This window comes from Ischnura elegans, chromosome 7 (genome assembly GCF_921293095.1).
Source record: "Ischnura elegans chromosome 7, ioIscEleg1.1, whole genome shotgun sequence".
Lineage (NCBI taxonomy): Eukaryota > Metazoa > Arthropoda > Insecta > Odonata > Coenagrionidae > Ischnura > Ischnura elegans.
In genome coordinates this window covers 84254646-84277094 of record NC_060252.1, presented here as the reverse complement: position 1 = coordinate 84277094, position 22449 = coordinate 84254646, and the positions used below count along the sequence as shown (strand labels likewise).

Below are 22449 nucleotides of genomic sequence, written 5' to 3'. Positions count from 1 at the left end.
CGTGTGTGTCTCTTTGTGTGTGTTTGTGCAGTGGTGGATTAAGGGGGACGGGGGGTAACAAGAGTCATGACACCCCCAAAGTTTACCCAAAATTTTTATTTTTTTTTAGTTCAATAATTTTTGTATCCATGAAAATGATTGAAGGGCTTGTGTATGTAAATTCATGGCTATTTTCACATTTCCTGTTGCATGAAACATTAATATTTTACAATTATTTTACACTTCAAGTTGGCTATTCATTTTTTCTCCACTTCTTAGATGTCTAAAATTGTTCAATTTCATCAGCGGTTATAAATAAAAATCTAATTTGGGATCCAAAATGCGAAAAAATGGATATCAAAGCATTTTGCATGGGAGAAGGCCCCTCTCACTCTTGGGGGATATTCTATACTCCTCTGACCCAGGTAAAGACTACCCCAACCCAATTTTGATGCTGAATCCACCCCTGTGTATGAGAGAGTGAGTGCCGGTTGAGAGGCTGTGTTTGGTCCCTGCTACATCCCCACAAACCAATACATACCTGGGTTGCTGCAAAACAGACCAGTGTATCGTGGTACGCCTTTTGGAGCATTTCATTACACTATATCTACAATCGGTAGTCCAAATTTTGGCATTCCCAGACCCAAATCTCAAGTTTTTCATATACTGCAAACAGTTTGTCCACATTTACATCTTTATGTACCAAAGAGGATGTCTGTTTACCATGCATTTCCAAACGCCTGCACAGTTTGCAAACAAAGTTATTGCGTAGGTGCACCTCATGCTCCCAAATGTGTAGTAGGTACTCCTTCTGGCTGTGCCTGACACGTCCTTTGCATCATTTGTTCATTACTGTTCCTCAGTGCTGTAGTTGGGCTGGTATGGCATAACCTATAAAATCCAAACTCGTTATGAGTTTAGTAGAGTTACTAGTAGTTAAATACCTCGTGAAAAGTGTGAAAGTGCAAAGTGTTATACTTCATATCTCATTATGTGTCTGCTAAATAGGTGTAGACATGTGACTGTTAGATATTCATTGATGATTTTTTAAAATAGTTCTTTCAGGTGGTGAAACAAAAGCTTTCACTGAAAGAGTGTCATCTTGTCAAATTTTCTAGAAGTCATGTGAGGTAAATTTTGTTTTATTATTTAACCCTTTACGGTCCAACGTCGAGGCTGGCTCAACAAGTCTAGTGCTACGAGCACTAGGCTTGTCGTAGCGTCAGGTCTAACTTTGAGTTGACGGAAAATCAGGTAATCTTTTGAAACATTGCCCTTGTATAAATCCCTTTGCCTGACTCAAAGTAACACCTAATGCTACGACAAGCCTAGTGCTTTCAGCACTAAACTTGTTGAGCCAGTCTCGACATTGCACCGCATAGGGTTAACATTTACGAGATTATGGCAAAAGAAAAAGATATTATGTATTTCGGTTGCAACTTCTGATCCCTACCACCAACCGAATTGTCTTAATGAATTGCGATTTTGGGTGAGAGTAAATGACCCACGACATTGCACTGCGTGGGGTTAACATTTACGAGATTATGGCATAAGAAAAAGATATTATTTCAGTTGCAACTTCTGCTTCCCTACCGCCAACCAAATGAGGAACTTGCATGGGTCGTAGATTGCTCTAAAAACTATTTTGAATAAGTCAAATGGATACATTAGCTCGCAAAAGTACCTTCAGTTTCTCCATTCAACATCAAAAGAAGTAAAAAAATTGCATTTAAAATCGAGAAAAATTTCTCTGAGCCGACCACTGCGCGAAGACACCCGAGCGTTGCCGAGGCCTGGCGTGACGTCATAGGTGCCTAAACAACCGTAGGGAGTAGGGAAATACGCTGAGTGCATGGTGTAAAATTTGTTTTGAGGGAGTATTTAGCCGCTCATCGTCACTTAATTTTGTTCTGTTATTCTTGGGCAAGTTTTCCTATTGCTAATGTGCCTAGATTATTACTTGGGATATTAATAATGCTGCATCGGGATGATGAAGTACAAGCATTTCACTTCGTGTGTTTTGGTTATCAGAAAAATGGATGATAACGTTGCCACTCGTTCGAATAGTACACCTGAAATTCATCTACGTCTACATGATACCCCGCAAGCCGCCTAAAAGGCGTGTGGCATGGGGTGTTAGGACACCAGCCTTTTTTTAGGACACCAAAAATTGATGCTACGACCCTCATGGAATTTGTTAAGACAAATTATTGCTATACGTCGGCGGCAAATCGAGTTGTAAAAGAAACTTGCAATACTGGAGGATAACGATCGTAAGCTGTGCTGTTGACATTAGAGTAAGCTGTGCTGTTGAATTTGGCAACGCCGGATTAACGGAGAAGGTAGTCCTATCCGTCCTACGGTACGAATTCACAGCAAAACAGTCTGCACACAATCCACATGTGAGATCGCGAATCGGTTCCGCTGCCAACACACACACAAGCTACAACCTATTTCAATAATATAGGTAAATCCATAAACAATATACTAGCATATACCATAAAAATAGAGTGGGAAATAGGCAAATACTCTTATCAAAAACTGGATGTCACTATCACATTCTTATATTCAACACGTACAACTTACAATGACAGAACTCGTTATGATGAATACAACTATTTATTCACTGATTTAAACCCTTAAATTAGCCCACACAAGTGACACAGGTGACATTTCTCACTACTATTCGTTGAAATAATGGAATAGCAAACTTCACACACAGTTTTTATTTCAATAGCGTGATCGTGAAATGTCATATCTACGGTGAACAACGGAGATTAGCATGCCTTTGACAATTTTTACACTACTATTAGACATTTATCGATAGCGTAATAGCACTTTTTACAATTCAATCACGATGGAACACTGATAACTCTTGGCCGATATTTTTCAACCTTGTCAAACTTTGTGCATTACAACCACTGGCACTGTGATTATTAGCAGTAGCTTAACGGGAGATGTCACGTTGAAAATAACACTATTTTGGCACAAAAATGTTCCTAGATGTCTCCAATCAGCGAGCAAAAGTTGCATTGACTGGAATTCACCCCATAATACAAGCACAGACAGTCCTAAACGACGAATTCTCCGGTACCTACGAATAAACGGATGAAGTTATTGTATATAAAAGCTAAGCGGACATTAGTAAACATCAAAATCGTTCTAATTACATACTTAAATGAATGATATGCCGTCGTTAACATCAACTTACAATTAACGTATCCCCCTTCCAATGGCCGTGGCTCAGACTCCTACAACGATGTTATTAAGGTATTATTATCAAATTTTTGGTTTAATTGCTCCAGTTTTATATTTTATGCCCTTACTCAGATATTAATATTATAAATAATGCAAAATACGAGGGCTTCCAAGCCTCTATCGTCGGATATTTATATTTAAATATAAAATAATCAGCACGTCTAACAAACGAAGCTCTCACAACTGCTGGCAACTACTACAAACAATCACAACAATAGCTTCGCGTGATGTTTAGGCACCTTTGACGTCATCGAGGCTTCGTCGGCAGTGGCTTGGGGGGTGAGGGAGTTTTTCCCGCGCTTTAAAATTCGTTATATTTATCATTAAATATCTCGCGAAGGAAAACTCAGATTTACATGCGGTTTTCTTTGTTGTATTCAGAAAATAATTTTCTTTCCGCCTATGAAATAAAAAAAATTCATGCAAGTTCCCCATTGTCTCAATGAATTGCGATTTTGGGTGAGAGTAAACGACCCCATTGTATTTTTCAGTCCACGCACTTCACTTGGCCTAGCTTCAGCCATCGCTCCGCAGGCTGCTGGATTATCCCTGCTTCGGCCAACGACAGTGGTAATGTCCACGGGTATGCTCGCATTTACCAGAAGAGAGCAGGGAAACCAGTGTGGATCAAGGGTATACTGGCCGGACTAGGTGGGCCAGCAGGCACTGCCTACGCTCTTGCCTTTCACCAAGGCCCAGCCAACTCTGGGTGTGCCAACATTGGAGAGACCATGCAGGTGAGAATACGTTGGTAAACACTCTCTGCCCAAGTATTAAACCTCATTTTTACATTATTCTAGCATCCAGAGATGCCTAGACTAGGGGGCCTATTACGAACGAGCGGGCGGTACGCTACCGCCGGGCGGAGTTTTCGTTCGGTATACGGTATCATACCGTCCCTTGCGATTACGAGTGGGACGGTCGGAAAGTCACCGCCGGGCGGAGAGTACATGTCAGGGGGTCGGTAAGGAGCGATGCGGCGGTTGTGACGTTTGTATGAAAAATTCTGAGCTCCTTCAGCCCGAAAATGGTGTAGCCAATGGCAAGGGCGTGCGGTGTTCCAATTCCGCGGCAACTGTTCCTAGCAGACGAATATTTCGGCAAGAGTTGTTGGCAGTCGATCAAGACAATTAGTGGTATTTATGGATTAATAAGGATGTGTTCTTCGTTAATTCACCTTAAAAGTTTGACAAATGAACGAATTTTGCTCCTCAATTCTTACTTATAGGATAAAAAGTTGAATAAAACAATAATTAGCAGTGACTTGCGGAAGATATCATCAAAAAATCACGTATGAGCAGACGCAGGTAGTGACAAATTGCATGGCAGACCATCGAAAAATTACGATAGAAGTACTTTTAGGGCCAACGGGCTAGGTGAACCACCAATTCCATTAGAGCTTTGACCGAAATGTCCATTCTTAAAAAATATATGAAAATCCACCACGAATACTTAGCTGGAGAGCCTTCATCACAGACAATATGACACTCAACATCTGTGAAATGACAAAAATATATGTTGCTCTGCATTCCTTTCGTGTTAGTAACGGGGTTTGGAAACCTAATGCAAATTCAGAGAACAAGAAAGGCACTTTTAAAAATAATGAAAAATAACTTTTTGGCTGTTATCTATGAAAAGCAATGGAGAATTAAAAAACACAAGATATTCACTTCTGGTTACAATAAAATTTTATTTCAATATAATGTGACAGAGTTTCACCATTTCTTTGGTTTAATCACGGGTACACAACCACAGCAAAACAGTCTGCCCACAATAAACATGTGAGATCCCGAATCGGTTCCTCGGCAATCACACACACAGGCTACAACTTATTTCAATATTTCAGGTAAAATCCACAATCGATACATGCTCACACCATTATAAATAATGGTAAATAGGCAAATACGATCATCAAAAACTGGAAGTCACTACCATTCTTATGTTCATCACGTAAACATTACAATCAAGAGCTCGCTATGATGAAAACAACTATATAATCACTGATTTTAAGCCTCACATTATCCTACGCAAGTGGCACAGGTGACTTTTCTCACTACAACTCCATGGTACGAAATTGATATGCTAGTATATAAACAAATTTCACACATGGCTTTGAACTTGATAGCTTGATCGTGAAATGTTATCTCTGCGGTGAAAGACGAAGGTATAAACGCCACTGACAATCTTTACATTACTATCAGACACTTCTCGATAGCGTAAACCACTGTTTAAAAACCAACCACAATGGAACAGTGATAACTACAGCTCTTGGCAGATGTTTGTCAAACTTTGTGCATTACAACCACTGGTACTGTGATTAACGGTAGTTGTCACATTGAAAATAACACTATTTTGAAACAAAAGATGTTCGTAGAAATCTCCAAGCAGCGAGCAAAAGTTACATTCACCTCACTATTCAAGCAGTTATAACGTTGAAAATAACACTACTTTGGCACAGAAGATGTTCGTAGAAATCTCCAAGCAGCGAGCAAAAGTAGTATTCACCTTGCAATGCAAGAAGTTGTCACGTTGAAAAAATAATATTTTGCCACAAAAGATGTTCGTAGAAATCTCCAAGCGGCGAGCAACAGCTGTATTCACCATACAATACAAGCACAGGCAGTCCTTATAACGACGAATTTTCCGGAACCTATGAAGAAATGGAAGATGTTTTTGCATATAAAAACATAGCGGACATTAAAAAACATCCAAATTGTTCTAATTAAATAAATGAATGAGGGTCAACTTACAATCAACGTATCCATCTCCTACGGCCGTGGCTCTCTCTCTCTCATCTCAGACGGCTACAACGTTGTTATATGGGTATTATACTTTTTTTGTTCAACTGCTCCAGTCGGCTCCAGTTTTATATTTTATACGCTTACTCAGACATTAATATTATAAATAACACAAAATATGATAGCTTCCGAGTTTCTATCGTCGGATATTTTGTTTTAAAAACGCCAACTCGACCCGAAAAATGTAAACAGACGTCCGCCATTAGGGGGTCGGTATCTCACCACCGGGGTAGCTGGCCGTGGTATCATACCGACCCCTAAGCCGTGGTATGATACCGACCGGTGGCCACTCGTAATCGCTCGGGGGCGGTAAACGCGCTTCGGGGCGGTATGATACCGCAGGCGGTATCTCACCGCATGCGGTAAGCCGTTCGTAATAGCCCAGGAAAGAAAAACTGATTTCCATCAGATTTGACAGTGATTTCCAACAGGTTTGACGCACTGATTTCCTTCTCCTTTGAATCTGTTTTGAAAATTGAAACAGCTGGAAATCAGTAGGAAGACAGTGGGAAATCAGTTGTGAAGGTCCAACATGGCGGCTGTTTTCCTACTCATTTCCATGAATGTGGTTTGACTCTGGTTTCCACCGTTCAACAGGTTTCCCCGTTTTAGCTATTTCGAATCTGTTTTCCACCGTCATACCGATCTGAATCTTGTTTGCAACTCGATTCTCACCTCCTATGACCTGCTGATGCATGACTTATTTCCGCCAATTCCAAGTTTCGCAGAGCTGCACTCAACCAACGTTTCTAACTTCACATACTACATCTTTGTCATCAATCTGGAAGTAGACTCGGCAGCAAAAAAGTTTACAAAATACAACCTAACAAAATGAACTTCATGTAAGTCTCCCACCACAATGAAATAACACAGGCTTTATTAACGTATTTATTAAGTATGCACAAACTCTATTGGGAGTACATATTCAATTGAAAATACATTGTCATCTAATTTGATAAATTTCTATGGCTGAATACACTTAAAATCTTAATGTCATGCATTAGAAATAATTTAGTGAAACACAGAATTTACAGATGAAATCTCATTTGAAGGAGAGTTTGACAATTTAGTAGTGCTTTTCCACACTGTTTATCAGTTCTAACAATCATGAACACTCATCGAAAGGCACAAGGTTTGCCAGGAGTAAAAGAACAATCATTGCACCAGAACAACAGCTTACATCAGAGTTCACAATCTTGAATTATCGAAGAACACAAATTTTTCCGTGATTAACAGAAAAACCACAACACTAGAAAATATTTCAGATGCCTTCATGAAAGAAAGACTTCTTTACATGCCTTATGAAAATAACTCTGATTCAGCATTAAGCCAACCATATCTGTAAGTTTCACTACAGAAACTTGCCATACTGTTTATACATGAACACAAGTTCGTTTCACTTAGCACAAACAAACCTGCAAGATACACAATACTCTGAAAATCCTGGTAGGTTCTCGTCGGCGACGTAACGCGCGTACATATTATACATATTGCAAACAAAAATATTAGCAATCGCTCAAAAACTGTAGACAAAAGATAAATTATTCAATGAAAACACAGAAATCCAAATCACATCAAGAATTTCACTGTCGCTTAAAACCTGAAGAGATGCACGAATGGCTTAATTCAACGCTGCGGGAATTTAGCACTGGTTAAATAATACTGATATGATTATTTTTTTCTCCACACCCTATAACTTTAGCACAAAACAGACAACCACAAGCACGTAAACATTCAAAACGAAATCGGGTATCGGCGTTGCTACTTTTGTTTTGCTATCTTTCGTAGTTAGGTGGCAGCACTATACCGGCTATATTTTTTTAAATGCGAAGTGAGGTTTTTACGTGATTTCATTCCAAAGTTATGTACAGTTTGGTATATTGGTGGTAGTGAGTTCCAACAGGTGAAATGATATGCAATGCAAAGTGCGGATGATGTACATTAAATTTTTTCATCACCCGTGCATTTTTGCAAGACGGCAAAGTACATGTTTCCTCCTTTATGTCATTATTTTATTTCTGACCTTGATTTTGAATTAAATATACTCATTGACACCTCAGAAAAATCCAAAAATTTTCCAATCAACGCAGTAGTAAAGCCTGTGTGAGATGGGTTTCTACAAGACACTCATATCAGGAGAATTTCAAATTCATTCTACGATTCAACTCAGTTGGAAAGCACTTGTGGAAAACACTTTCAAGCCAATAAATAAGGAAAAGAGTTTCAAATGACATTCAATTCAGTGTCAATACAGTCCATGTGGAGGACAGCTGGAAACCAGTTACAATGAAAATGAGATTCAAATCACTTCCTTCCATTTCCTGTCCGCTGGAAACCAGTGGAAATCAGTGTCAAGACAGAGTCAAATCAGATTTTAACGATTCAGATCAGATTCAAATGAGGTTCAAAACGATTGGAAATCAGTTTTTCTTTCCTGGGAGGCCTCTAGATCCCTGCAATAGTCCTAATAAGCTCAGTATGTATATATCACTCACTTAACCAAGTGGATTAGGTTAGAGCAGACATTGTAGTAAACAAATTGATTAACTTATTAGCTTCAGTGAATGTGTCCAAAAACAGGAAATACAAAATGCTGGTTTAAGTTGGAAGTATGTCTCCGAAACTGGGTTTTTGACTTATTGGTTTTCTTAGGCATTCATAAATGGGGAGAAGAAAAGATGTTAACCTGCCAAGAGTTAGCCTATGCACTTGTTAACTACATATAAGCCTAGCCCTTGGTGGGTAAACAGGGGCTTAGCAAGGCACTCAATGGGTTAACATCTGTTATCCTCCCCACTGACGATTGCCAAGGACAGGGGTTGACAACCTACAGCTCACAAGCCGTATGCAGCTCTTTCAATGTCAATCTGCGGCTCTTTCGATGTCCAATTGCAGCATTCCAGTTCCTAACGCAAAAAATAATAATTGTATATTTTTATTTTCAAAACTCAAAAGAATATTGCAAACAGGATAAAAGCAATGAATGTAGGAAGGAGAAAGGATTATGCATCTCTATAATAAACGCATTGCTGGTATTCAAATTAAAGCACTGTCAAAATGTAGCTGCACCGCTTATTACAATTCCGGTTGCATAACTTTTGTCTCTTCCATCTCAAAAGGTTGCTGACCCCCGGCATAGAGCAACATTTCATTCCCAATGTAATTGCAATTTGGAATTCCTGTCTTTCTACATATTCATTGAGCAGAGAATGCTGGGGAAGCTATGGCCTCCTTGATCAAAAGCTCAAGAAACCCACCCTCCCCTATGAAAAAATTGTATAAAACCTGTATAAAATTGTATAAAAATTTTGTATACATTCTGTATAGAATTATATACAAGTTGTATACAGTCTCTATACAGATTGTATAAAATCTCTATACAGATTTTATACAGTCTGTATACGTTATATACAAAAATGAGTGTATACAATTTGTATAAAAATGTACATTTTATACAAATTATATACAGGCTGTATAAGAATTGTATATGGGCTGTATAAAATTGTATATGGGCTGAATAAGAATTGCATACGGATTGTATGAAAGAAGACCTACCCTATGAAAAAATTGTATAAAACCTGTATAAAATTGTATAAAATTTTTGTATACATTCTGTATAGAATGTTATACAAGTTGTATACAGTCTCAATACAGATTGTATAAAATCTCTATACAGATGTTATACAGTCTGTATACAAGTTATATAAAAAAATGAGTGTACATATACAATTTGTATAAAAATATGCATTTTTACACAAATTACATACACGCTATATTACAATTGTACATGGGCTGTATAAGAATTAAACATGGGCAGCATAAGAATTGTACATGGGCTGTATACGGGCTGAATAAGAATTGTATACAAACTGTATGAAAGAAGACCTAGGAATACCTCATCCAAAATAGGTGGAGTAATACTACCCATTTTCTTCCTCATTTCATCTCAGGTCATAAAGATAAAAATTATTCCAACAGACCATTTCCCTTACCACACTTCCTCTAGGAACCCACATGCATACAAAGGCATAAATAAAAATGGAGTGAATGCTGTCCAAAATATAACATTATAATCCTTTAAACATTGTTAAACTGAAAACTAACCAACCATTCAATACCAGATTTTTAAATGATAAATAGGGGATTCTCAAGTTAAACAGTGGAAATTAAGAATAGCATGTAATTAATTCAAAGTAAAACATCACTTACTCATAAAAAATTAAACGTCTACAAGGTACTTCCCACACAGCACACGGACACCTTTAAGACACGTTTAGGTTAGGACTGAATTTCGTTCGATACTAGTATCTAAATAATAGGTCCAGACAAGAATTTAAATAAATTAGGCTTCAATTCCATACACAATATTTATTGGGCTTCTTTGGTGAAATAATACAACACAAGAAACTACGTAAGTATTATGTACTTAATTTTCTTCTCCCCCTGCAACCGTGTTGTTGCTGTCACTTGGCGTGCCTTAGTGAGTTTCTGATAGCCACCTCCACATCTTTTTCAGGGACTGACATGCTCTCCTGCACTGCTACTGTAGTAATGAAGTATATAAAAATTTCATTGTAGCAAGAAATTGTCTCTTGTAGGTAACAAGCAGATTACATAAGACAGGAAACTACAGTCTTATTTGTCTCGAGTTTAACATTCTTAAGGTTTCAAAATTAGGAAACCTGTCCATTTTAGGCCGTAAACATTTTAGAAACTTTTCTTTGGATTTTTCTTCTTCTTAAAAAAGAAAAGATTTTAAGTTAAAATATTAATATATTACATATTTATAAATGAAAGTTATAAAATATACTATAGTAATACATATATTACAATTAAGAACATTTTTCATAGAGCAATTGTTGCACGACAGATCCGAACGACAGAATACAACGAACACAACTAAAATGCAAGAATTTCCAAATGAATTGCTGCTACAATATTTTAAATCACCACTTTCAGTCCTGTACATCAACATCATGAAGCCACTTTTAACTAGAAATTACGTCCAAAGAATTTCAGGGAGAAAGGGTACATACCTTAATGTTTTCCGTAGGGGTGAAATTGTCTCTTCTTATCGCCAAAATACACCTCTTCTTCAATCCATGAAGATCTATAGGAAAGGTAAAAACTTGAACTTTGGGTCTAGTCCTGCAGGATCGTTTCCTTCGCATACCGGCACCACACACGAGAAAGGCATATTGAACAAAAATGCCTCACAAACAAGTTTCTGAAGCCCACCGAATGAAATTAAAGAATAACGGAAACTTCACTATTCACAAAAACTCTAATTTTCACCAACTTAACCACAAAAATCCAAGGAATATGGTGAAACATAACATAAACCACGTAATCTCTAACGGCGATCCTGGGCGATCCTTCCGCGGGCTCTCTTTCTCGGTGGCTATGGCCCCATCCGCAAAAGAAAATAGTCCCACACCGGATATGAATTTTTTTATCCAGAGTATCCAGAAACGAAATGACTACTGTGTCATATATTAAATCACGAGTTTTTAGGAAATTTGGGCGTATGTGATACAATTTTATCGCTGCATATGAATTTGTCAGTGTACTGTTTAAAACCTTCGTACCGCTTCGTACAAACGGGACACGGGGACACTATGGAGATATGGACGCCCGCTGGTGACATTGAATTTTCCAAGTGGCATTGAATGGCTAACATTGATGGATCTCCAAGAACCTTGTTTAAAACGCGATTCATGATCTTTAGAAGCAATTGAACTCTTGAATGTGGAACATTATTTTGGTCCCCTACTAAGTTCATTTTTGGACTTAAATTTTTGACGCCTCGGTTGAAAATTTTCCAAGTGGCATTGAATGGCTAACATTGATGGATCTCCAAGAATCTTGTTTAAAACGCGATTCATGATCTTTAGAAGCAATTGAACTCTCGAATGTGGAACATTATTTTGGTCCCCTACTAAGTTGATTTTTGGACTTCAGTTTTTGAGGCCTACTTTGAATTACTGTTATACAAATTGTATACATTGTGTACAAATTGTATACATTGTGTACAAATTGTATACATTGTATACAAATTGTATATGCTGTATACAGCAAGAGAATTAATACAGTTTATACAATTTGTATACAATTTGTATACAATGTATACAAATTGTATACAACCTGTATAAACTGTATAGAAATTTTATACGGTTTTATACAATTTTTTCATAGGGGCTGTGACATGATTCTCAGGCAAAACCCTAAAATCTCCTCATGATCATGAAGGAAAAAAATATCAAAATATAAAAAATCAAGCATAATTATAGGTTTTGATCGGTTAAGATTTAAAATTCCCCAGGTTTCATCTGAATCAATATGACTACTTATAACAATTAACCTTCTTTCCCCATTTCACATGGCTTGCCAACTTTCTTGGATAGATGCATCAAATTTAATAACCAAGTATGGGTATACCCAGCAGGGAGCATGGGGGGGGGGAACTGCCCCCCCCCCCTAGAAGCAAAAATAAATTTAGTTCAAAACAAAAGTTATGACCAACTTTTCCTTTTGAAGAAAAATGATATTACTGTAAGACATGCAACTAAAATAAAAATCATTATTTTTTCGAGCAAATAATTATAAAAACTAATGAATTGCTGTCATAATTTCCTTAAAATTTTGGTTTCATTAACCTTTTCTGTGCAAAAAAGTTACAACTTTAATGTGCACAGCTAGTTTTGCCCCCCTCCCCTAGTTTTGATTCTAGGTACGCCCATGTAACCAAGTTTAGCAAATAGATAAAATGTAAAGCACATAAAAGATATGAATGCATGATGCATGTACTTGCCCAATGTGGTTTTTTATGAAATATAATTGCCACATTCAAATTTGTAAACAATGAAAAAGAGTATCAAAGATATCACATATGCACTTGGTGAAATTCTGCCTAGTCAGCAATTAGTTTAAACTATTAAAAAAGTATAAACCACAAAAAATATTTAATGCAAAAATATAAGCTCCTCTCCATATGTAAAGTATTCTTTGCTTGTAATGTCATTTGATGCATTGTTCCCTTCAAGCTTTAACGCATTTACAAATAAATGGTACTCAGAAAAGGAAGTTTCAAAAATCCCTATGAATTTACATTAATTTACATATTCCTCATCCTATCTGTTACTCCTTCTAACAGAACATCGGTGGTGATGTGACACACATCGTTTCCAAAGGTCAAAACTCTCGTGCTGGTATCAAGGCCAGGAGCGCCACCATAAGCATGGAAGAAAGCAGTGCCAACTCTGTCATTGGCCACAGCATGGCTTTAAGAGAGGTAACCACTGGCAAGGTTGTGGCATGCTGCTCCGTTCAGACTGGAGACGTTGACCCTCCGCTCTAGAAGGAATTTCCTATCCATTTCAAGTCAACCTGTCTTCATGGCATTTTCAGTCAAAAGTGCAACAACATCTAAATTCAGAGGCTTCATTTGTCACCGTTCACCCCATCCTATTCTGGTCTTGGTGAGAGACTGAATAATGAACACTTGTCTATGAGCACCTTCTGATCATTTTTGGGGCCACATCTAACTTGTTCCATACTTGTGTGGTTGACATGACTCAATAAAAAATTGTACCTACGTTGTAGTTGGTTTTACCTTTTGACTACTTCCGATGCATATTTTTTTACGGTATCATCCTCAGTGCTTTCACCATTTCCCAAAGAATTCAGCCTCATATGAATAATATAGGCCTCTTGTAACTTTGAATTATAATGTCATCAACCAAAAATATAATGTGGCTTTACTCATTCTCGAAGAGACCTGTTAATAGTAAACTTGTGTAACAAAATTTAACCTTACATTTTGAGTGAAGAACTTTCTGCATTCCAAAGAGAGGTAGAAATCATTCTAGACTGCTGCACACCACCCTGTCAATCATTCCTCACCCAAAGCAAATGTGTTGATTGCCCTCCAGCTAGCAGGCAATTTCACCCTTAAGAATGACTGTTTGATATGGCATAAGCAATGATGATAATATATGATGCACTTGCCTCTTTCACTGCACAATCAAATTTAATATATAACTTCAACTTTTCACAGCCCAGTCTGATTCATACAGCTTCAAAAAATGGCAGCGTATTTCCATCGGTTTCAGACTTCATATTATCTTTAGCATACTTCAGGAGAGACAACCTGTCTATTTTTCCTCCTCGAGTTTCAGGTAACTTATTGAGGAATATAACACCACTGTGTAGATGCTTGTAAAATGAGGTACAGCCTGAAATGCATGCATTAACTTAAAATTATATTATGTAAAGATACCCAGCAGTTTCTCCGTAGATATTTCATAAAAGTAGAGCACACAAGCAAATTCTGTGCGGTTAGAACTTTGAATTTACAATATATTTACAAGATATTCATGTGCCCCTGGCTTAGCTTGGAGTGAGCTCTAGCCACAACAATCCAAAACAAACTTTGGGTTGAATCACTGAGTGAGAGAGATTTTTCATCTTTCAGCCTTTCTGCTGTCCAAAATCTGAAGCTCAATCTCAGGGAATGCATAAAAAACGTCAGTTTATGAAGCCTCCATCTCCTTGTCCTATACCATCAATTCCAAACTGCCATCTCCTATTGATCCATGAAGGAACCATGGGCATGGTCAAGGGGAGGGTCTGGGGGGTCCGGACCCCCTCCCCAAAATATTACACGAGTACATATTCTCCATCATAAAAGAAAACGAAATATTGAAAAATCATGAATTTACAAAATATTTCTTTAACTGATGAAGTTTTTTCGATTATGAAAATTGTTAAAATTAGTTGAAAACTCTCTTCTTATTACCCTGTTTTTCAAAAATTTTCTCTCCTGGTTTTGGATCCCCCCCCCCCCAAACAAAATTTCTGGCAACGCGACTGGAAGGAATGACTGAGACAGAAAAGCGTTCAACTCTTCAACTTTAAAAGACAAAACATCTGACCACCATGCATGATGATATAAATACTATGCCTCACCAGCTAAATATTCCTTGATCTCTTCTGCAGTAATCTTACTTCCTGGTTTGAGGACAACATAAGCTCTGGCTACAGATGTATCTTGAGGATTAGGGATGCCCACCACACCTACTGACAAAACATCTGGGATCTGAACTATGACACCCTCAATTTCAACAGGAGAAACCTATAAATGGCAAACAAAGTACATAAAAAGAAAGATTTAATTTAATTTGCTTTCAATCCATGAGATTAAATAAGTTGATTAATTAACTAAAAAGAATTAGGTTTTGATAATAATAATACATAATATTTAATTTCCTGTTGGCTATACAAGTATAACATAGGATTTAGTCAAAAAAGGAAGAAAAGTTAATACAAAAGTTACATAGAAATTACAAAGAAGAGATAAGCAGTTAAATACATACATAATTATATTAATTTGTCATTAAAATACTCATCAATGCTGTAATAGCATTTTTTAAGTAGCAGTTCTTTTAGCATATTTTTAAAAGTATTATCATTCACTGCAAATTTTATTGGATTTGGTACTTTATTATAAACCATAGAGGCTGAGAGGTGAGGACCTTTTCTGCTTACATTTAAAGGCTGATTATTCAGATGGACATTGTCTTTACCACGTGTCTCGTGGTTATGGATTGAGGAGTTGGACATAAACAGGTGCCTATTGTTTCTCACAAAAGTACAGCAATTCAAGATATAAACACAGGGGAGAGTAAGTATTTTAAGTTCTTTGAATAGAGGTCTACCTGGGGTCCTAATTGAGACCCTTAGCATACTCTTGATAGCCCTCTTTTGTATTGAAGATACCTTGATTGCAGCGCTATTATTACCCCAGAATACAATTCCATAAACTAAAAAGGAATGGATTTTGTCGAAGTAGTAGATGAGTCTTAGAATCTGAGTTGAGGTAGTTGGGGCAAGTTTCCTGATCATGTAGATCCCAGTACATATTCATTTTATTGATTAATTTGGTTATGTGAGGCTGCCAGCAGGGCCGGCCTTAGGGCGGGGTGACCGCCCCGGGCCCCGCGTTCGTGAAAAAAATTAAAATATACCTTAGTTTTGAAAACGCAATTTCAACTATTTTAACTACATACTACTACAATCATAGTACCAGTACATAAGAGTGATTAAACTTCAATGCAATGGTAAGTTTATCTTTATTAATTTATTACCATTTTGACTTGCATAAGAAATTAAAACTATCTTTTTTCATTTTACAGTAATTGTTTTAGGCTTACAACTAATTAACTTTCATAATCTAACTTATGAAAATACGTACCTATTGAAAAAGCGCGCTTTAAATGTTTATTTTACGTTATAATTTTATGAATAAATATAATTATAAATTTTATTTGTATTATACTATTTTGAACTCAACTGCGTGATGGAATCATAACGTCGTAATTACGAAGTCCGAATTTGGGAGGGGAACACATACTTAGCCACAGAGTGGTAGGGATTCAAAATGCTCGAGTTTGTAGATGGGGTATAGAGTTTAATATTTTAAGAGAAGGGCCCCGCACTGAAGGTTCGCCCCTAGCCCCGCACCTGCTAGGGCCGGCCCTGGCTGCCAGTCAAGGTTCATATTGAGATATAAACCGAGAAATTTAATAGTGTCACATTGAAGTATAGTGATATTTGAGTCTGTTCTGAGAAGAGGGCTTTGAATAGGGTAGTTTCCTTCATCACATAAAACGAAAGGCATTGATTGCAATTCGTTACCCACCAATACTGTATTCATAATATACAAATTATTTCGTTTTAGCAATATCGGTTTAGACGAATGGCAATGGTCCATTTTTATCCTCATTTGAAAAGGGCCAGATTGGCGCCCGTGCGATGCCACTCCACGTGACGTCACAGGGACCTAGTTTCTATACGAGAAGATAGGAGTTATACATCGTCTGAGGTTACCAATGCATGCATGAGGCGCAGAGCTCAGGGAAACATGTCTTAATAATCACTTATTAAAACTGGCTAAGGTCGGAAAGTTTTCTTCATTTGATAAGGTATTAATAATCCTTATTTAAGCCAAGCGCTACCAGCCAGCGGGGTACTCAGCTACCCGCTAGCAGCCTGCGTCGCATCAGCGCTCGACTCGCCTCAAGGTCACCTCACAGGGCGGCAGCGGGAACCAGAAATACGCCACACGGAGAGAGATTTCCCGGCATTCATACTTACGCGTCTCGTTTTCGCGCGCTTGAAAATTTTCACTTTTCATTTAATCGCGAAAAATAGATGTTGTCATTTAAAAATCTAAAAGCGTGAAATACGTACTCCAGGAGTGATAATCTTTCGATTTAGGCAATAAAAAAATAATAGGAAACCACCCTATTGGTGGATTTATTTTATTATGAAAATGAATGAAGCATGTTTTGTTTTCATTAAGAGGTAGGTTGTTTGACCGGCACCATTTGGACATAGTTATTAAGGTTTGAAGGGACACACTGCTAGCATCTAGAAAATTGTCACCTATGTTCAGTGTGGATGTATCATCCGCATATAATATAACTTCATTGTTTGGAAAGTTATTATGTGGATCATTTATTTCTGGTGTTTGTTTTCTCCGGCTTTTGCAATTCATGCAACCTCTGCTCCACAGGATCTGCTAAATAAATGGACAGCTTTGAAAACAAATACTCGATAGAAGACTTCTTTATTAGCGCGATAGCAAGTCATTTACCATACCAAACTTCTTAAAGATGCGGATCTAACGCAACGCAGTCAACGTATGCGTTAAATTAATTAAGAACCAAATCACAGAGCTAAAAAAAACAGATCTATACAGGAAATATTAGCACTATTAACTTGGCGAAAACGCGCATTATTTTAATTAGTTTAAATGTTATCATTTAGACAAATGAAATTTGAGAACAAAAAAGTAATCGAAAGTGACCATTGAAAAGAGTCGAATGCTATTAATTCGAAACGAGCATGCCGGTAATGACTTAACATTATTATTAATAAATTAAATTTCAAATAGGAGATGGCTAGTGCGAGAAACTTATGCAATAAAATTTTGTTTAGTAGCTAAATTATATTCTCTTTTAACAATATTTGGGTTCTGCCACGTTCATTTAAATTAGGTAACCTTTGGAAGATAATAGTGCGCACTATTATAGTACTCTACGAAACTTACGTCTAAAACACGCTTCCTAGTAAATATTTCATTTGTTGGCTGTGGTTGTTCCAAAGGCCTTTGACTTCTGGCTGCCGATTCTTCTCTGCCGCGATCAATGGTAAGGGTTTAGTTATCTTAAAGGCCTCGACCGTGGTCGTTTTAGATAAGAATTTGAAGCATCTCAAAGTGAAAGATGCTCGCCGGCCTTTTATTTTTTTCCGGTATATCGCGCCTTATGTCTACGAGTCATTTCACCATGAATGCAGCAACAGGATTCAGTCGAATTCGTCACAGGTGAAATTTTCCTAAGTAACATATTAGCGTACACTACACCTCTCGTGTTATTCACTCTATTTGTAACGGGCACTTTCAAAAGTATGATTTCCTCCATGGATGAAAAAGGGATGGGACTTCTGAGCTTGAACCAAAAATTGGACAAAAACAACGGTGTTGTTACGACGGAATGATTGGCGAAACACATAGCGGAGTAGCCTGAATGGTATTTGAAGGAGTAGCTCGGCAGCGCCGTGAGAAAATGTAAAGGCCGTTTTACACGGTACGGTCAGGGTTTTTTTTAGGTGCAACTAATACAGGGGTGTGTGGGGGTATGGAATACCCACCAGGATAAGCGGTAGGTGCGAGATTAATGAGTTGCGGAACTTTAAAGATAAATGGTTCAAAACGGAGAGTTTTACGGCTTTTTGAGGGATATTTTATTCATCCTTACAATATTCTATTAGTAATATCAGTCCAATAAAGTTAAATGGATTAAACTTAAAAAATTCTCTGAGCTCTGGTGGGGTTTTATCCCCCAAAATTCCCCCCTCGCTGCGCCACTGATGTCAATTACAAGGGGAGGCTACCTCGGTGGTAGCTAGCCTTATCCTCAACTGTGCCCTCAATGTTGTTTTGCCCTTCCACGAAAGTACCGACGGATTTTTCTTCCTCATAGAAAAATCTTTCCCTTCTGTAGGTATGTACATCAAATCATGGTTTCGCTAATGGTAACCTACGCCGCACTAATGACGGCGTTGCGGTTTCTGCCATCCCATTCCTTCCTTCCCTATTCCTACCCTGGAGGCGTCGTCGGGCTCACTTCGCAGGGGTGCCTCCGTTCATTTACTTCCTTCCTCTCCACCCCCTCCCGGGGATGACTGGGTGAATAGGTTAATAGTACTTGGTTCCCGGACCTCGTGGTTGTGACCCCAGGGTAAGGGTCTTCAACGCGCAGTCCGCCGGCTAATTTATCGCGGCCCCTTGAGGCTAAAGAAAATATTTATCGCAACTACAAACAAAAAAATCAAATATCGATACACCAATTAAAATTAAATAATTTCAAAAATCGCATTAATTGATTGAACGTTTTAGCCAATAAAGATTATTGAACTTTGAAATTAAATGTTTTTTTTTTTATTTTATCGATGAGGAGGCAAAGTGACGTGGAGCATTGTGGCCTACTAGTGTGGATGATGTGAAATCGATTTTGGCTCTTGTATTAAAAAAGGTCGAAGACCTCTGCTCTATGGGTTCACCCTGGGACTCCATCCATTGTTGTTGTACCCCATAGTCTGTCGGCGCGGTTCGATTCCCGGTCCATTTTACCAATAGAAATTAATTTGTGGTGGTATATTTAGATTTAATTCTACAATTCCCCGTATACCTCAGTATTAGGAAACAAACTCAGCCTGACCTCAAGAAATAAATACTATACATATTGTTTTTTGTGTTTAAATATCGAAATTTGGACGCCAGATGTTATTAATTTGTTGCCAAAAGATTTTATTTTACTTAGAAAAAATTAATGACACCTGTATTATCGATAGAGTTGACGCTTTTCGCAAATTGGGTAGTTTCCTTCATCAAAGAAAACGAAAGGCATTGATTGCGATTCGTTACCCACCATTACTGTATTCATAATATACAAATTATTTCGTTTTAGAAATACCGGTTTAGACGAATGGCAATGGTCCATTTCTATCCTCATTTGAAAAGGGCCAGATTGGCGCCCATGCGATGCCACTCCACGTGACGTCACAGGGACCTGGTTTCTATACGAGAAGATAGGAGTTATGCATCGTCTGAGGTTACCAATGCATGCATGAGGCGCAGAGCTCAGGGAAATATGTCTAAATAATCACTTATTAAATCTGGCTAAGATCGGAAAGTTTTCTTCATTTGATAAGGTATTAATAATCCTTATTTAAGCCAAGCGCTACCAGCCAGCAGGGTACTCAGCTACCCGCTAGCAGCCTGCGTCGTATCAGCGCTAAGCCTCGCCTCAAGGTTACCTCACAGGGCGGCAGCGGGAACCAGAAACACGACACACGGAGAGATTTCCCGGCATTCATACTTACGCGTCGCGTTTTCGCGCGCTTGAAATTTTTCACTTTTCATTTAATCGCGAAAAATAGATATCGTCATTTAAAAATGTAAAAGCGTGAAATACGTACTCCAGGAGTAATAATCTTTCGATTTAGGCAATAAAAAAATAATAGGAAACCACCCTATTGTTGATATCCACCTGGTTTGAAAATATTAGCTTCGTATAGAAGCGAAGTGGATAACATTTGGAAACATAAGCGAGAACTTTTTATTCAAGATTCATTCAAAGAAATTTTTACTTGTAATTTTTTATTACTTAATGCAACTAAGATCTCCTCCCCAAACCCATTTATGCGTTCCGTCAAGAATTATTTTCCTTCTCTAGGTTTCCACAGTTCCTCCTATCCTTCGACACGCTATTAGAGCAGTCGAAATTTTATTTTTCAAGGAAATTTTTGGGGTGGTTACCATTTCTTCCAAACCCTCTGAGTAATGGGTCACTAAATCGAGATTAGAGATATATCATTTTAAAAATGATTTCACATAATTGGTATTAAAACTGAACTTATTCATTTCCGGTTACGAACGCGTAGGTTGCTGTGGCGATGACTATAGTTTCGCTGGCCTCTTCGGTCGAATATTCCGGATCACTACGCGATTCCTTCGACTGGAATTTGCAGTTATGAATTGTTTTCAGCTGCTTCGGTGCGATAAAATTCACTTTTTCAACAATTTTGGTAGTGCTCAGAAGCACAAAAAATGTAATGGCATATCAAATGTGAACACGTACCAGTGTGACCTTTCCAACGATAGTGGAAGAGAAATTGAAACAAAGCGCGGGCATGCACACTAAATTAGGAAGATTAAAACTGAACACATTGCATACAAAAACCTTAAGATATATACATAAAATACACATTATTAAAAGCTAAACTAATATTAATCTGCTAACATGACGCCGGGATGTGGCCAGAATAACAGTCCACTGCAAATATCAAATTAGTTGATGGATGAATCTAAATTACTCGCATACTTATATATAAGTAAGGGTTAAAGTGCGTTTGGTGGGGCCATGGAGCAGGTAGTCCAAAGATGGGCGTGGCACATCCTCCATAGGGTCCTTAATCTTCAACCCTTTCCTCGAGGCATTTGCCCTCGCTGGCTCGTGTCTTGGACCTTCCCAGCGGGGGGCCTCCCTCCCGAAAAGTGACCGCTATTCGAGACTCAAACCACCGATGGCGGCGCTGAAAGCAGTGACGTAATTTGCCAACATGGCAGACGCATCGAGGATATTGTTGTAATGATAACATAGGTGCAATAGGATGATTCGTCTAGCCACTGCGATAATTTAAGTAGAAAATATCTAAGAAGATTTTATTGGCTTTGAGGAGGTATTACAATTCCCAAGGGCAACGACAAATAGCAGTTAAGATTAAGGAATTAAGAAATTTTAGCTGAAATATGCTCTAAAATCTCACGGACATTAAGTACTCATAGGGTTCCTAATGATCATAAATGAGTGAATGCGATAAAAATAACATTATTCTCAGACGGATAGAAAAGAAAAATTGCAATACGTCGGTTGCCCCAGGTGCATTAAACAAACAAACCACCGTCCCAGTAAAGGATGAATTGTAGCAAAAAATGGCGACTGAAAAGGCATTTTTCATGAATATGAATGCTTAAAATATATTACTTGCGACGCTATGATGGCTTAATACCAAAAATATAATTATAAAAATCAGTAAATTCCCAGAAATACAAATGATTAGTCAACGTGGTTTACTTAGGTATCCTCGGAGCTCTACTTCCTAATTCGGCCAATAGTTGGCGTATTGCTTGTCTGGATTCTCGAATGACTGCATTTTGGAAATCCATCAATCAATCCAATAATCAAAAAATGATTATTTGCATAGTACTCCTGTCAATCGTGCGATCAAGAGCGTCTTTAAACCGTGATTCTGCAATGAAAAATAACGATTTTGTTAACTTTGCTAA

The 22449-nt window shown here is 37.9% G+C and overlaps 1 protein-coding gene across 1 annotated transcript in view; it reads left to right on the top strand.

Annotated features, from left to right (window-relative positions):
- LOC124162896 overlaps positions 1-13629 on the top strand; it is a 108636-nt gene extending 95007 nt beyond the window's left edge. The window contains exons 3-4 of the mRNA XM_046539595.1: positions 3729-3974; positions 13189-13629. Coding sequence (XP_046395551.1) covers positions 3729-3974; positions 13189-13392 — 450 coding nt within the window. The 3' untranslated portion in view covers positions 13393-13629. The remainder of the gene's footprint in view (positions 1-3728; positions 3975-13188) is intronic.
- The last annotated feature ends 8820 nt before the right edge of the window (positions 13630-22449 follow it).